Below are 16839 nucleotides of genomic sequence, written 5' to 3'. Positions count from 1 at the left end.
ATTTGAAAAATTTATTTGGGCATGGTCCCTAGAAATTTGTGAAGAATAAATGTCCACAATGCCCTTGATGAGGATAGATTGCATACACGAAAATTTTAGTTGCTTTTGAAGGAATATACTTTGCACGTATAGAAGTTCAGTTGCACTAACATATTTTGAATAAGATAAGAGATACGGTGCATAAAAAGAATTTAGTTGCACTTAAAGAAAGATATTTTGCATGTATAAAAGTTTAGTTGCACAAAAGAAGTTAAAATATATTGCACACAAGGGAACTTAAATTGCAGTAAAGGAAAAATGATTTGCACATATGGAAGTTCAATTGCATGAGAGAATGGAAGTTATGTTGCACAACTTCTCTTGTGCAACTGAACTTCCATCCGTGCAAAGCACTTCCGTCAACTACAACTAAATTTATTTGTATGCAATGTATCTTCTCCTGTGCAACCGAATTTTTACACATGCAAATCTTGTGTAACTGAACTTTCATATGTGCAAAGCATCTTCCATCAAGTGCAACCAAGTTTCTTTCTGTGCAATGTACCTTTCCTTATGTAATTAAATTTTTATACGTGCAAAGCATTTTTCACTTAATGCAATTGAGTTTCTTTCCATGCAATCTATCTCCTATTTTATTCAAAATATATTATGTGCAACTAAATCTCTATACGTGCGAAGCATCTTCTTTAAGTGTAACTAAACTTCCTTATTTATTCTATTCAGAATATGTTGTGTGCAAACAAACTTCCACCCGTGCAAATAATTTTCCTTTAAGTGCGACTAAGCTTCCTTATATGCAATCTATCTTTGCTAAGGGCATTATGGTCATTTCTTGAGCATATTTATTGTCTTGAAGGACCTCAATCTTTCACAAAATTGTAGGGACCATTCTCCGGTAAAGTTTTCATATGGGGATTTATCCCCAATTTTCCCTTCTCTTTTTTTTTTTTGGGACTATTCTTCTTCTTCTTTTTTTCCGTAGTCAAAATATTGTTCCAATTTCTTTCCACAAATTCTTTGGTTGATAAATGGGAAGGGAACAACATTTAGCTTTCTGAATATCAATATCAATGTATTCGTGCTTGGCCAGTATTTTTGGATATCAATGAATATGTGTGTGTGTTCCAACAAATTAGGTTATTAATAATTAGATGAGTAATGGAGTCTTATTTTTTAAACAGAGTAAAGTGTTTGGGTACTTCGAAAATATCTATGAAGAAACACTCAGTATCTGAAAGTTTTTTTGGCTTGTATACACCTAAAAAATTTACTTTCATAACAAAAATATCCTGATCGTTATCTATCATTAAGTTTTACAGTTAAATTGTGCAATTTAACTGGTGTTTTTAACAGTTATTAACAACAAATAACAATTCAGAATAGACATGCTAGGAGAAAAATTCTAGGGTATATAAAGAGCTAAAAAAAATTTCAAGTGCTAGATGCTCTTTGATAGATACTTTCTGATTATTTAAGCACCTTATCTTTTTTTTAAAAAAAAAACTCCTTGCAAGGCATAGATTTAGTATTTTATTTATATTTAATAAATTTATGAGTTTCTCTTGACCGAAATTTTATAGTCATACTTGCAAGTCACACATTGTTTGCATAAGAATAAAATTAAATTAGTAGATCTCAAGAGCCAAGGACTAAAAGTCATGCTACATGTTTTTTTTTAACCTTAAAAATCATATTATTTGTGGCTTGCTATGAACCGTGATTTTAAGTATTATACATATGATATTATATATCGATGATTGGCTAAGTGAACACCTTGCACCTCATGGCTTCAAGCACCACATGGGCATTTCGATTTTTTCACCAAAAAAGAAAAAAAAATCAGGTCTTAGAAGCTACTCCCTTTTGATCCAAAATATAAGATCATAAGATAATTGATAGTTTTTCACTTTTACCTCCTGTTATAAGAATGAGAGAGTTTAAATGCAAGAGAAAAAGAAACAAGAATTTTTTAATAAAGATAAAATAGGTAACTTTAATCAATTTAAAACACACTAGATGATTTAACTAACATTCCTCAATTTGCGAAAAACAACTTAACTAGGATTTATAATTTTATAAGCACCTTATATGAATGAATATATAAGGTCCTTATATCTGCAACAGTATAATATTTTAAATCCATGGCCTGGTGGGCCATGTAATTTAGCTAAATTTTTACTTGAACCAACAATTTGAGTTAGATTACTTAGATCAATTTAGGGAAATTTTCTCCGCATAGCACCTAAAACCAAACCAAATCAACCGATTCAATTGGAAAATCAGTGAACAAACCAATAGTCCCGTCTAGTTTAAGTGTTAAACTGGTAAGAAGTCCCACCAGTATCAACTCAGTCAAACCAATGTGAACCCATGAAAATTGATGATGAACTGGTTTGGATAATTGTGTTGCCATTGATTTTATTTTTGCTCATCCAGCTCCAAATATTTTAGTAATTAAATATTTGAATGAATTTTAGTGATGATTTTTGTATCAATGATTATGAATTTTAGTTATTTAAAAATCGTAAAGATCAAAATTCTCAATATTGTTATATTTTATTATTGTTATAATCAAACTATTCTTTCCTTGTATTTTGTTATTACTAATTATTAATGTTGTTATATTTTGTTATTTTTAATTAAATTATGTTATTTTACTATGACTGGTTCAATCCCAAGTTGACCTCGATCTAACTCGTTAACTTTTGAGCCATGATTTAGTGTCTGATCTGGTTTTTTGTTCCTTGATTATCTGTCAGCCATGGCTTCACAAATAGAACAACCGTTTAGTCATATTTGTTGTTGTCATTTTATTTCATTTTATTTTTTGGGATGAAATGCTTAAATATTTCAAAAATATCCACTAAGAAGCACCTAACACCTAAAAGTTTTTGCAGCTCTTAGATGTCTTGAAAGTTTGTTTCTTGAGCATTTCTACCCTGAACTATTATTTATTATTAAGTTTGACTGTTAAAAATACTGGTTAAACAATATAATTTAATAATAGTAAAACTTAATGACAAATAATGGTCAGGATATCTTTGCTACAAAAATAAACTTTCAAGACACATAAGAGCAAAAAAAAAAATCCTAAGTATTAGGTGTTCCTTTGTGGATACTCCCAAAGTATTCAAATATGATTTTTTTTTTGGCCAACAAAGGAAGCACTATATATAGCATAGGAAAAAAAACGCAATGCATAGGTTGATTAATATTAAATTTGGGTTGAGATAAGTTGGATTATTTGAATATAAAAATAAAAGAAAGGGATGGTTGAAAATGAAAAACATATGGCTGTTTGAAAATCTACCACGCGTTCGCGTCTCATATTATTGTCACCATCTTTAATTACGTGTCAACACCGTGTCTGCAAAATGGGAGCGAAGTGGAAAACGAGTTGAACCAAATCAGGACTATGATAATAATGCAAAATAACTCTGTTCAGGTCGAAGGTACCGCGTATGAGTCTTTATTAATTAATTAATTAGTAGTAGAATAAAAAGGTTGGTTAAGCAGTATTGGTTAGTGGCTGGCCCAAAAAAAAAAAAAAGCAGTATTGGTTAGTGGTGGTAAATATTAAAATCACGTTTTGAAAAATAATGAGATTAATTACGGCTTAAACAAATTAGAAGTCAACTTAATTAATTAATTAATTAATCGTTAGAGTCAGATCAAAGAGGGTGACTACACACACGCATCCTTGGCAACACCAATTAGATGTAATAGGAAAATTTTAAATCCATAATTATAATTATAATATATAATCACATGATTCATAATTTCATATACATAGTTCGATTTAGGCTGCATATGTTTTAGGTAATAATAAATAGGAATAATATAACTTTTAGTCTCTAGAATTTCTCTTTATTATCGATTTATTAGCAGTCCCTGAACTTTAATTTAGTAATGGTCATTGTAGTTTAAGGTAAGGGTTTATAGAAGTGGGTCAGAGAATTATAAAAGAATCAGTTTATATGTTGTATTCCAAATGTATATGTTCTAATTTGTTTTATCGTGTGGCTAATAAATAATAATTATTCATTTTCATTTTTTATATTATTGGTTCTTTTTTTTATCCATATAAACTCATACATGTTTGTAGAGTTCAAAAAAGTAATTGAGAGAATGTCTGATCAAATATACCATCAATTGAGATTTTTTTTTCCTGATTTGTCAATGAACAATTAATTAAGATCAAATTTAACCATTTTATTTATAAACAGCAGATACAGCTTATGGGATAAAGAGAAGAGATAATCTTATTCATGTGTTTCAACTCATTGTGACTATCCATTTTAAATATTAATAGGTTGAATGGATGAGTGAGAGGGAAACATTTACGATAGTAAATATTATTTTACATCTTATGAATCTTTTGGATAACTGATTAAGTAGTTGGTATTAGAAATATTTTCTAACCTGTTATAATATTTTAATTAAATAACATACTTTGGAAGATCAATTCAAATATGTGATCTTTTATTTAGACAAAGCTAATTACAGCATTTAACTGATATAATCAATTAATTAATTACTCATTATTTTAATATTATGTGACAGTATTTGATTCGGCTAAATAATTTCATTAAAAATCTTCCGCGAATAGATTATACTTCGATCAGACAAATTAAGGTACGACCTAGAATTCTCTTTGTTGCATTAGTGGATGAATTAACTTAATTTGAAAGAATAACAATTAAAACTAGCTAGGGTAAAAACACAAACATGGAATAAACAACACCATTCTTCTTGCTCTTTGACTCTAACTAGGTAATAATTAAGCAAAATCATTGAATAAGCTAAACTGATTAAGAAAAGTCACAAGATTAATAATGAGAACTTACCGATTTATATTCATAATATATATATTTATATATAGTAGCTATGGCAGACAATTTGGATGGTTAGTGTTCATTAATAATGACCATTAATTGAGAGAGAGGCCATAGCACGTTTAATTTGCTGAGTCGCTTTAAGTAGTGCCCTAGCTACCTTCTTTCACAATGGAAGTATCATATAGGAGTATAATATATGGTGGGTGTGTGTGGCAAAAGTGGCTGGAATAATGCTGGATGTGTTTGAATGCACATAAACTGATAAGGAGTTTTCGAATTAATTAATTAATGATAATGATAAATTGATGATGCCAATTACACACCCGGAAGTGGTGAAAGTGGTAGGATTCCAATGATATATCCATTCGGTTTTATATAATTCTACCTCTTATCCTTAATATAAGATCTCGTTTGACTTTTATTTTGATCCTAATTATAAGACTCCAATCCATTTTGTCTCTCATATTTAAGCATTTTTTCCTAAGATAATCTTTCTAATAATAGTAGTTCCAGCCAATACATTTGATTAGCAAGGATATTTTAGAAAAAATAATACTTATTTATTACAAATAACTAACTTAACTTATTTTCTTAATCTCCTCAAATTAATCAACTAGCTAGTTCTTATAATTAGGACCGGAGGTAATACTAGTTCTGATAACTGGTTGACTAATTTAAATAGATTAATAAAATTAATTAAATTAGTTATTTATAATAAATAGGTGTTGTCTTTCTTAAAATATCCTTCCTAATCAAGTGTATTAGCTATAACTACTATTATTATAAGAACTATTTTTAAAAAAATGGATAAATATGAAAAACCAAGTGAACTGGGTCTTATATTTATAATCAAAATAAAAATCAAACGAGCTCTTATTTAAGGACCATAGATAGTATATTAGTCTTATTTATGAGTCACATTATTAAATTTTTAACATCAACACACTGATTTAGGAATAGCTTGTTTACATTCATAATAGACACTAATATTCTATCTAAAATTTTTAATACCACTTTTTATTTTTACGATCATAATTATTGGTTAGTACAATTGCATTAATTATCTACGCTATCTTTCCCTCACACAACCATTTTTCTTGTGGATATACAAGATGTTGATAAAGTTGTTCATATCTGTTATGATAGATGTTCCAATTAGAGATGTTTTGCTGCTGTTACTGTTAAAATGCATACGTACACTTATTGGTATCTTGTAGAAAACTTGGATGGAGGAGTACTGTATGTTTAAAAGCTTTGAGCACAATTTTTTCATGCGATGGTGGCGAGTATAATCATCATCGACCCACCATTTTTTAATTCGGAGAACGTGCATCAATATAATAATTAACTATTTCTTTTTGTTCATAAAATCAAAGATCAAATCATCACTCCAGCATTGCGCACTTATCTTCTAAAACCTCATCATCATTTGCTTTTGAAACTATTGCTTTCACTTTTTATTTGCATCCATTACTTTATTCTCGTGAAAATATTCTAGAATAAATTAATTAATTAATATTATGCTTTATTAATCATTCAGTTATTTAGAATTATACTAGTATATTATTCAAGATTATATTTGAATATTATATTATCATGCCTTAGAAGAATAAATATGAGACATTAGGATTGGATTGAATTAGTTAGTATCCTAAGGTTAATTTATTAGCTTATTGTACTTTTCTTCTTTAACGATTAATAATATTCTAAGACCTTTATTTTTCTCAACTTTCAATCCTTCAAATTGTAACAATTTTAAAATGTATTAAGTGGGCTTAATTAAATGTATATGTGTATACATTGTATTTAGCCATATACAATACAACTATTGTAATCTCTGTGAGACCAAACCCGAACTCTTGTACTTATAGTTTCTTCTCTTTTAGAAACAAAATTTGATGTTGGAAAGTCAGGTATAGGATTATGTTAAAAAGGAACTGAAGAGAAAAATAATCTCATATTGAATAACACTGAAGTCAAATATAAAATATAAAAGGTACTCCTCCGATCCTTAATATAAGACCCATTTAACTAATTTGATTAGATTAAGAAAGTTAGGTAAGTTAGTTAATTATAAGAAATGTGACACGTTTTTCCAAAAATACTATAATCTTCTTTCTTAATACCTCTTCTACTTGATTATAGTTGAGAGAGTATCTATAGGGGTAATTTAGAGAAAATTGATAAATATGAAAAATGGGTCTTATATTTAGGACCAAAACCAACTCAATAATTGGGTCCTATATTAAGGACAGGAGGAGTATATAAATAGAATAACCCATAACAAACAATGCTTTAAAGTTTTGAAAAAAGATATATTATATGCATATATTAGGACTAAGGTTGATCTAGAATTCTAATAAGAGTTTTTTTTTTTCCAAGCATGTATAGCATATTAAAATATTTTGTAGTTCATCTAGCTTTTTGAAATATTTTTTCAAGTATATCTAACACCATAAAATATTTTGTTATTCATCAAGCAATCTAAAATATTTTTTCACATGCACCTAACATTTTAAATACCCTAAACTCTAAATTAGGGTGCTCGAAGCATCCAAAAAAAAAATCATTCAATGTTTTAGAGATACTTGAAAAAATATATATTGAATCACTAAATATTTTTGGGTAAGGCTATTCACAAGATGAGACTAGACCGAGACAAGCCAATCCAGATAAATAGGAACAAGACAGGATTTCCGTCACACATCCCATCTTGTCTTGTAAATTTTTATCTCATGTCCCGTCCCGTCCCATTCCAAAGCCGATAGGATCAGGATAGGACACGGAATAGGATGGGACCTCTTGTTCCCTTTTTTTTTTCACAATCCATTGTACTTCTAGGCCTGAATCTTATTTTTATTTTATGTTGTAATGTTTGTTTTCATTGGGCCTTTGTACGAAAAAAATATATTATGTAGAAAGTTTAATTACATAATATAAAAACAATATCGTAAAAAAAACCATAAAACAAATACTATATGATAGCTTTATGAATTATTTTACTGAAAAAGAAAATTTTGTTGAGATAATGGTGCAACTTAAGAGATGAAGAATACTATACAAATACTACCTCCGATCCTAAATATAAGAGTTGGATTTACAATCCAGCTCTTATAATAACTATTATTAATAAGTGAATTGAATAATCTAACAATAATTAGTAACAAGTAAATTTTTTAGGAAAAAAAATGCTCGGGATGGGACGACCCCCATCTCGTGTCACATTCTGTTCTAGTCACTATTTTGCCCCGTCTCATAATAACTATTATTAATAAGTGAATTGAATAATCTAATAATAATTATTATTAATAAATAAATTTTTTAGGGAAAAAAACACTCGGGATGGGACGGCCCCGTCTCGTGTCACGTCCTGTTTTAGTCATTGTTTTGTCCCATCCCATAGTTATTATGTTACAGTCCCAAATTTTTTTTTTTTTATCCCATCCCATCTTAAATTGATCAGCACTTGGACAACGTCCAAGTAGAAAAAGCAAAAGGCATTCAAATTTCAATTTTGAATAGTATTGTGTAGTGCAACATCACAACGACTTTTTGAAGCCGAAAGTAACAGAAAAGGAAGAAAGAAAAACAAAGAGAGATTTGGCCTTTTGGTTACCACCATTCAATGGTATTTGATGGAAAAAGGTGTTGGGTACAGTTCCCAGCATTGAAAATGATGTTCACATACACTCCCTTTCAAACTGTATTTCTTTATTTTAAGATTTTTTTTTAGCTTTTATATATTCTGAAAATTTTATTTCACGGCATTTCTGCCATAAACTATTATTTATCATTAAGTTTGATTGTTTAAGAGAAAGGTTAAATTACATAATTTAACGGTTAAACTTAACAGAAGATAATAACACCCAAAAGTATGGGTTGAAAAGCATCTCCTTTTATTAGTATCTTAAAGTTTTGAATTTATATACACAAACATCAATCCTTACATAAATGATTGGTAATAAATAAGTATTGTTTTTCACAAAATAACATTGTTAATTATGTATATTAGAATGAAAACCTTTTAACATGTCCAATCAACTATTTGGAAAAACAATAAATAAATATGAAAAACAATATAGATTAGAGTCTTATATTTAGAATCAAATTGTATTTTAACCAACTTATATTTAAAACTAACATATCTTAGAGAAGCTTTAATTTGATTAGACTTTCATTTAGAATGGTCCCTTGGGATCCCGCTATAGACTAATACAAGGGTTTTTGTGCTTTTTTATTAATTTTTCTATTGTAATCTGATGTTGGAGTTATGTGGAATTTTTTTGGAACAAAAAAATCTTATCATCAAATACACGTATTTGTAATTTTATTAGGGAAGTTCAGACTAAAAGTTGGTAAAGCGGTCAAGTTAATTCCAAACTTACTCTAAGCAACCGACTCTTAAATTATTATCTCAACTGATTTAATGTTTGGTTTGATTTTTTTTCTTGAATTTTATAGAAGAACCTCTTTCGAATCAAATTATATTTGTTCCTAGCATGTTATAACATGACGTGGAGAGTGGTTAAGCACTCGAACCCAATAAAAATTGCACTAAATTTCAACCAAACTTTGACCCGTCTAATTCCAACGAGACAAAGCCAATTATCAGATACCTGCAAAGCAAACCTAAATTATCATTTTAATTTTAGGTACACAGCAAAATTAAAGTTCAGCTGTGTCGTGCATGTTCTCGACCAAAAAAACAAAACGAGGACTAGGAAAATAGCAAATAAAAATAATTATCAAATAAAAGAAAATTAAAAGAATGGAGAAGAATATAGACCAGACCACAATGGTCACAGCGTACGGCGGCTTCGCGGTCAGCCCAACAAGCGCCTGCTGAAAAATATACACCCCGAACATAAAAGCAGCCTTATTTTAAAAACAAACTGACAAATTACGTAATCCATAGATTTTTTTTATAACAAACAAATAATTAAATTATATAAGGATAACATTTACTTAAAATTAATTATATATGTAACTTATTTTCAAAAATACCTTTGTCTATGGAAAGAAAGTGAGTGAGCAAAGAAAATAAATAATGTAGTGAGACAAATTATTGGGAGTAAAAATAAAAAAGTTTTATTAAAAATTTAAGGCAAACTATAGTACTGCCTCTTATAAATAAAACATCATTTACTTTATAAATTAATTCAAATTTAAACCAAGTCAAGACTCCAATTGAAGCTCCCGACATAAAGCTATCTTTCTTGTACAAATAATATATGAGAAGTGAGCGCGTGTGAGTGCATGGTATGACTTCAATTAAATGGAATATTCAATGCTACCAAATCTAGCTCATATATTCTGCGTAAACGCGTGCAAATATATAAAAAAAATAATACTACCTCCTGTTCTTAATATAAGACTTTGTTTAACTTTTATTTTAATCCTAAATATAAAATCTCAATTCATTTTGTTTATCATATTTACTTAATTTTTTCAAGACAGTTCTTGTAATAATTTTAGTTTTAGCCAACACACTAAACTAGTAAGGATATTTTAGAAAAGACAATACCTATTTATTACAAATAACTAATTTAACTTTTTTTTAATCTTTTTGAATTAGTTAACTAGCTCTTATAATTAGAACCGGAGGTAGTAAGACATAATTTTTAGACCAACAAAGAAGAAAAAGATATTATTTTGCCAATGAAAGTGCTGACTTGTTACAACTTGAAACAAACGTACGACTGTATATTTATCCATGGGAAATTATTTTAATTACTGGTTTATTTGCTATATTTATAATTGAGGTAATGGTTGATGCAATGAGAATTGTGAATATACTATGACATGAATTCAACAGAGAACATTATTTAATTAAATGAAAATATCTGGCATGCAAGCCTAAGGAATTTGAGGGTTTTTTGCCTAAGCCGCAAGGAATTGACTCTTGAATTGCTCAACTTTCTGTGTGTTCAATGTTCAAAGTTTTTACGACAAACATTCCACCTATGAAATGGCCAATTATATGCTAGCTCGGATGATTAATATAAGAAGAAGTAGATGGCTAATTTATAAATATAAAAAAAAATTAATTGAGTTAGTTATTTATAATAACTAGATGTTTTCTTTGCTAAAATCTCCTTGATCATATATGCGTTTAAATTTCTCCTTGATAGTAATTTTATAATATGTGTAATTATCATAAGAATTACTTGAGGATAATTTGGCTAAATATTGAAGACAAATGGTTTGAGATTTTAAATTTAAGATCAAATTAAATCTCTAACTAGCTCTGATATTAAGGACCAAATATAATCCTTTTTAAGATATTTCAAAGCATATATGCACACAATCATACACACGTCAAAGAGCTTTTTTTTTTTTTTTGGGAAGCCAAGCATTACTATTCAAATATACATATTTTCTCATACGTGCAGGAGCTAATTGAATAATTTGTTGACTCCGAATGGATTTAAAACTTCAATTTATTTTATTTCCTAAATTTATTATCCCTATTATTGCATATGTTAACCTGAAAGTGGTTTTCATTGTAAATGATTAAAGAGAGTACCTTTAAAAAATCACTACATATTTTTTCTCCAAATAATCAATATAACTAATCTTTTTAATATGTATAATTTAATTATCTATTATATTTATATTTAGAAGATAACATGTGATATTTTTATGTGTGTGTGGGTAAACGGACTTTTACCAAATCTATTTGGAGCTGGGCATAAAAGAAAATTCCTTTTTTGGAGATGGCCCCAGCAACTTGATGCCGTGATGAGTCTGACCTCAAAAAAGTTTCATTATTGCGTCACACGCGCACATATAGGAATGTTTACATATTCAACGACAAATATTTAAAGAAATTCCTTATTAATGTCTCCTTTTTTTTCTTCTGTTGGACCAAAAAATTGCGTGTAAATTTTGATTTACACTTAAAAAATTGCTACGATTTTGAACCGGGTGACACACTCGCACACAGGACATTGTTCCTAATTACTTCTAATCTTAGGTGGAGAATGTTGATATTTTGTTAATATTGTAACAGTAATGTTGTCTTATATTATCATGTTTTTAATATAAAAGTTAGATAATTAATTTAAAAATATTAAAAAAATAAGTTAAATTGGTTAATTGTAATACATATGTGTTAATTTTATATTTAAAATTTTATATTTAAAATTAAATCTGACACCACTAATTATAATTAGGTCAGGGCAGTATTGGGGAATGGCAAGTGTCAATTGTCATTACTCACCCCAAGTAGCAATTTACTATTATCACATTAGAGCTTAGTAACGTCAAGTGACGTAAATCTGATGGGCAAAATGGTCAATTAGTAATCCACCATATTCAGGCGTCTCAACTAGACCGGAATGGTAACCTATTTTAATGATAACATAATCATTAATGCGAGTTTATTTGCAACAAAAATTAAGGGAAAGAATTATTTTCACTACAAATTAAAAATTTAAACGAGTGGTCATATTTTTTAATTTATAAATTTATAAAATATCTGTTCGCAAGATCCAAAACTCAAAAAACAACAACCAGTCGCGGGGGCTTATGGACCGTACTCGGATTGACTTCATTTTTTTGATCCAAAAAAGTCAAACCGCATAATTTCCAAACAGATTGCTCTGACATATTTATCCCCTCAGGGACAAAACAGTCAATTCCGCCAAAGCGAGTGACGCCGTGAGCCCGCTGCGACGCCCTTCCCCGCAGACTTTCTTGGAATGAGACTGTTCCCCACAAAGGAGGTAACATTTATTACTCCATTTCGGAGAAGAGGTCATCATCAACGAATTTCCTCATTTACCCCTCCACCCGCTTCTATCGTATTATTTTAATCCTCCCAGCTTCGTAATTATCTCAAAATTCAGTGGCAATCCTAGAACAACAGTGTTTAAATACGTGCCCTGGTCGTTTCCCCTCATTAGTTGGTTTGGCTTGTTCAAGTATTGACGCTGTCCTCACCTGCTCTCTTCTTCTTCTTCTCTCCGAATTTCAAGTTCAAGCACACAATCGAAGTCTTATTACATACAAATCTTTACGATGTTGCAGGTCAGTTCAACTATTCCATTGCACAACCCTCACATGTTTCAGGTCAGACGTGCTAGCTTTCGATGCCAATCCTCTCCGTTGAATCCTTCGACGAAACCGTCGCCGCCGTCTTCCACCGACTGCACTCGCTTGCACCTCGCAAACCTCGACAAACTCCTCCAGAAGCAGCCGTCTCCTCCGATCACCCAATTCGAACAACAACAACAACAACCACAACCAAAGCCTTTCCAGAAGGAAACTGACAACGAAAAGAAAGTGAAGAACATAATTGAAGGCCTCAGTCTAGCGAGGCTATGGCCAGAAATGAAGGCCACAGAAGAGATGTCTCCGAGGCACCTCAACCGCTTACAGCGTCTGTTATCCATGACGGCGGAATATTCCCCTCGGAACGTTCTCGGAAGCCTTTGGAGGGAATACCACGGGAGTAACGATTGGAAAGGACTCCTCGATCCGCTAGACGAGAATCTCCGGCGAGAGGTTGTACGGTACGGCGAGTTCGTACAAGCTGCTTACCATTCGTTTCACTCCGATCCCGCCATGTCACCGGAGGAGCCGCCCACGCCCCAACGGGTCGTTTTGCCGGATAGGTCCTACAAAGTCACGAAGAGCCTCTATGCCACGTCATCAATCGGGTTGCCCAGATGGGTGGACGACGTGGCTCCCGATCTCGGATGGATGACCCAGCGTTCCAGTTGGATCGGGTACGTCGCCGTTTGCGATGATAGGAGAGAGATCGCAAGGATGGGACGGAGGGACATCGTAATATCTCTTCGCGGGACAGCAACGTGCCTGGAATGGGCCGAGAATATGAGGGCCCAATTAACTGATGTCTCCCCAGAGAATGATGATAACTCAGCTCCGGCCCAAGAAAAGCCCAAAGTGGAGCGTGGGTTCTTGAGCCTGTACAAGACCCCAGGAGCTCACGTCCCAAGCCTAGCAAAATCTGTGATAGAAGAAGTGAAAAGGCTCACGGAAGTGTACAAAGGTGAGACCCTCAGCATCACGGTGACAGGCCATAGCCTCGGTGCCGCGTTGGCATTACTCGTCGCCGATGAGATCAGTACATGTGGTACTGACATGCCGCCGGTGGCGGTAATCTCCTTTGGCGGGCCTCGAGTGGGAAACAAGGCATTCAAGAATCAACTAACAGCAAAAAATGTGAAAGTATTAAGAGTCGTAAATTCTCAAGATGTGATTACCAGAGTTCCTGGCATGTTTGTGAGCGAAGAAGTTGAACAAAAGCTAAGGAAGTCTAAGGTAGGAGAAATGGTAGAAAACATGGGGTTGGGATATACGCATGTGGGAGTAGAGCTGAAAATAGATACGAAGATGTCGCCGTATTTGAAGCCGGACGCTGACATGGCATGTAACCATGACCTAGAGGCTTATTTACACCTGGTGGATGGGTATCTGGCATCAAATTGTCCGTTCAGAGCAAATGCCAAGAGGAGCTTGGCGAGACTGATGCAAGATCAAACATCCAATATGAAGAAACTGTATACAAGCAAGGCAAACGCTTTGAGTGTAAATCTTGCTAGAAAAAGCTCTTTCTCTATGCCTAGTTGTTTACCTAGTCCATCTTAAACTATACTATAACCAATTAAATGTGAATATGCAAAATTTCACCCATATTCTGTGTTTTGTCTCTTCATTTCTGTACCTCTATCATACCCAGATATCATGCTTGGAAGACATATTAAACTACACAAAACTTAAAGCATATGCAAACTTCAATTCTATCAATAAAATATCAAGCACACAAGCAAACGCTATAGTTTTTCCCTCCCAATCAATGAGTATCTCAGAGAGAGTTACTTTCAATAGTTCTGATGTTTGCTTCTAGTTATGAGGCACATTTGCTTTTGCTTGTTTTCAGTTAAAACATCCTGAATGTGTTCTTAAAGCACCTATACCTGGTTTTAGTACACATAAAAATAACTAGACCATTGCACACATATCTATTCATAACTAATCAATAATGTGGCTGGCAAAAAAACAAAACTAATAAATAGTGTGATTTTTTCATATACTACCTCCGATACTGAGCCAGTTGACTAATTTGAGGAGATTAAAGAAGTAAGTTGAGTTAGTTATTTGTCCTAAATAGGTATTGTGTTTTCTAAAATATCTTTGCTAATCAAGTGTATTAACTAAAACTCTTATTATTAGAAGGGTTACTTTGAAAAAATATATATAAATATGAAAGACAAAGTAGATTGTGGTCTTATATTTAGGACTGAACGTAATATTAATGTATTTATATATGTATCTACTAAAGAAGTAGGATTGTGTCGGTGATTTGGGCAGAAATATTAGAATTCAAACAATGCAATTTTGGTGCGGAGTTGACACTTGATTAAATTTCAATTGAACATTTCAAGATGTGACTGTATACATGAAGAGAGAGAGGAAAATAACCCTCCAGCCTCCAACAACCAACCAACCTTCAACTCATGAAGGTGTGGTGAGGATGACGTTGAAAGCGTAAAATGGCCAATAATTCAAAACAAAGTTGAGACTGACTCAGTTCCCATCTTTACATTCTTATCATATGCCTTTGTCTCAAAGGCTTCTGCTTTTGCCATTTATCATTTTTCAATGAAATATTGCTTTTTTTCAAGTCAAAAGGAAAAAATAAAAAGAACAAGAAAAGAAAGAATACTCATTTCAAAGGTCGATATTTTTGTACACGGAGACTTTTCTAATTTTGTAGAAAATCAATACCAGACTTTTGAGGAATGGATAGAAGTCAATTGAAAAAATAAATATGATTTTTTAAATATCGTTATCTCAAGTTTTTTAAGATCTGAAGCAAGTGTTTCTTTGAAATAGGTGCATTTACTATTTGACCTAATTACTGACAATTGCATGAATCAAGTGGGATTAACGTACAACCAGACAGGGAAATAGTCCCAAATAGTGACCGCTTTAACTTGCCTAGAATGATATCCACCAATGCGATTACCGGTGATACTCGATTCATCCAACTTTTGAATCTGCTAAGAATATTTTGTTAAATATTTCGAAGATATTTTTATAAATAATGTTTTATATCAATGACTCTAGCAATTGGCAGATGTGAAAAGGTCTAAAGACGAAGGGCGATGCTCTAAAAAGGACGAACAAAATAACGATTTTGGGAGGACTAGAAGATGGAGTTTCAGAACAGAAGGGAGGAAAAGCTAGATCAGCGCGATGCTTGAGCATTAGGGAGGATCTCATTTAGCACCCGTCAAGGACTTTATTTCCAGCTATCTCATGCAACGTTTAAAAACTATGGTCCCATTTAGTACGATTGAAAATAAAAAGTAAGGATTGAGATTGAGATTTAAAAAAATATGTTTAAAGAGTATTTAGTATTAGTGATTGTTTGTTACTTGGGATTGGGTAAATCTATATATGTGGGATTGAAAAATATTATGGAGGGATGTAGTATTCTCCAATTCCACTTACATAGGAGCGTAATTCTATGTAATAAGAAATCATTTGTACTAAATATTTTTTAATGATTTTTCTCAATCTCAATCATAATCCTTGGCCAGACCTATACCCTTTTCAAGGTAAGGTAAAATTAATTTCTAAAATGAAAAGACAATAATAAACTTAGAGAGAGAGAGAGAGAGTGCAAATTCACATGTGGCTGGGAATGCTCAAGAGGAACAAGTTGATTTAGTGTCCGTTTGCTTCACTGAATCCTTGGCAATGTAATGAAATGTAATGCAATGATGATTACATAAGTTTGTTTGGTACATCATTGAAAAAAGATGATGCATAGGCATAAAAACGTTTAGTTGGATTATAAAGAAAAGAAAGAATAGATAAACATAATATATCAAAAGAGAAAATTGTCCTTATTTACATATACAAATGTATAATGATTTAAAGTTCTCTATTTTTTCTCCAAATATACATGATAACCCTATCCATATATATATAATAATAAGTTCAAGCAAAAAAAAAACATAGAGTA

General features: G+C 31.5%; 1 protein-coding gene across 1 annotated transcript; it reads left to right on the top strand.

Annotated features, from left to right (window-relative positions):
- The first annotated feature begins 12757 nt into the window (after positions 1 to 12757).
- On the top strand, positions 12758 to 14498 carry LOC114730025 (phospholipase A1-Ibeta2, chloroplastic-like). The gene has a single exon (XM_028917045.1). The coding sequence runs from the start codon at positions 12861 to 12863 to the stop codon at positions 14451 to 14453; it is 1593 nt and encodes a 530-aa protein (XP_028772878.1). The 5' UTR covers positions 12758 to 12860; the 3' UTR covers positions 14454 to 14498.
- Positions 14499 to 16839: the final 2341 nt, after the last annotated feature.

The sequence above is a fragment of the Neltuma alba genome, unplaced genomic scaffold (genome assembly GCF_004799145.2).
Source record: "Neltuma alba isolate B1F8T4 unplaced genomic scaffold, ASM479914v2 tig00012699_pilon, whole genome shotgun sequence".
NCBI lineage: Eukaryota > Viridiplantae > Streptophyta > Magnoliopsida > Fabales > Fabaceae > Neltuma > Neltuma alba.
This window is presented reverse-complemented; position numbering and strand designations above follow the sequence as displayed.

What these genes read in the sequence shown, in the direction of transcription:
- LOC114730025 (XM_028917045.1), top strand. Translation starts at nt 12,861, where the DNA reads ATGTTGCAGGTCAGTTCAACTATTCCATTGCACAACCCTCACATGTTT.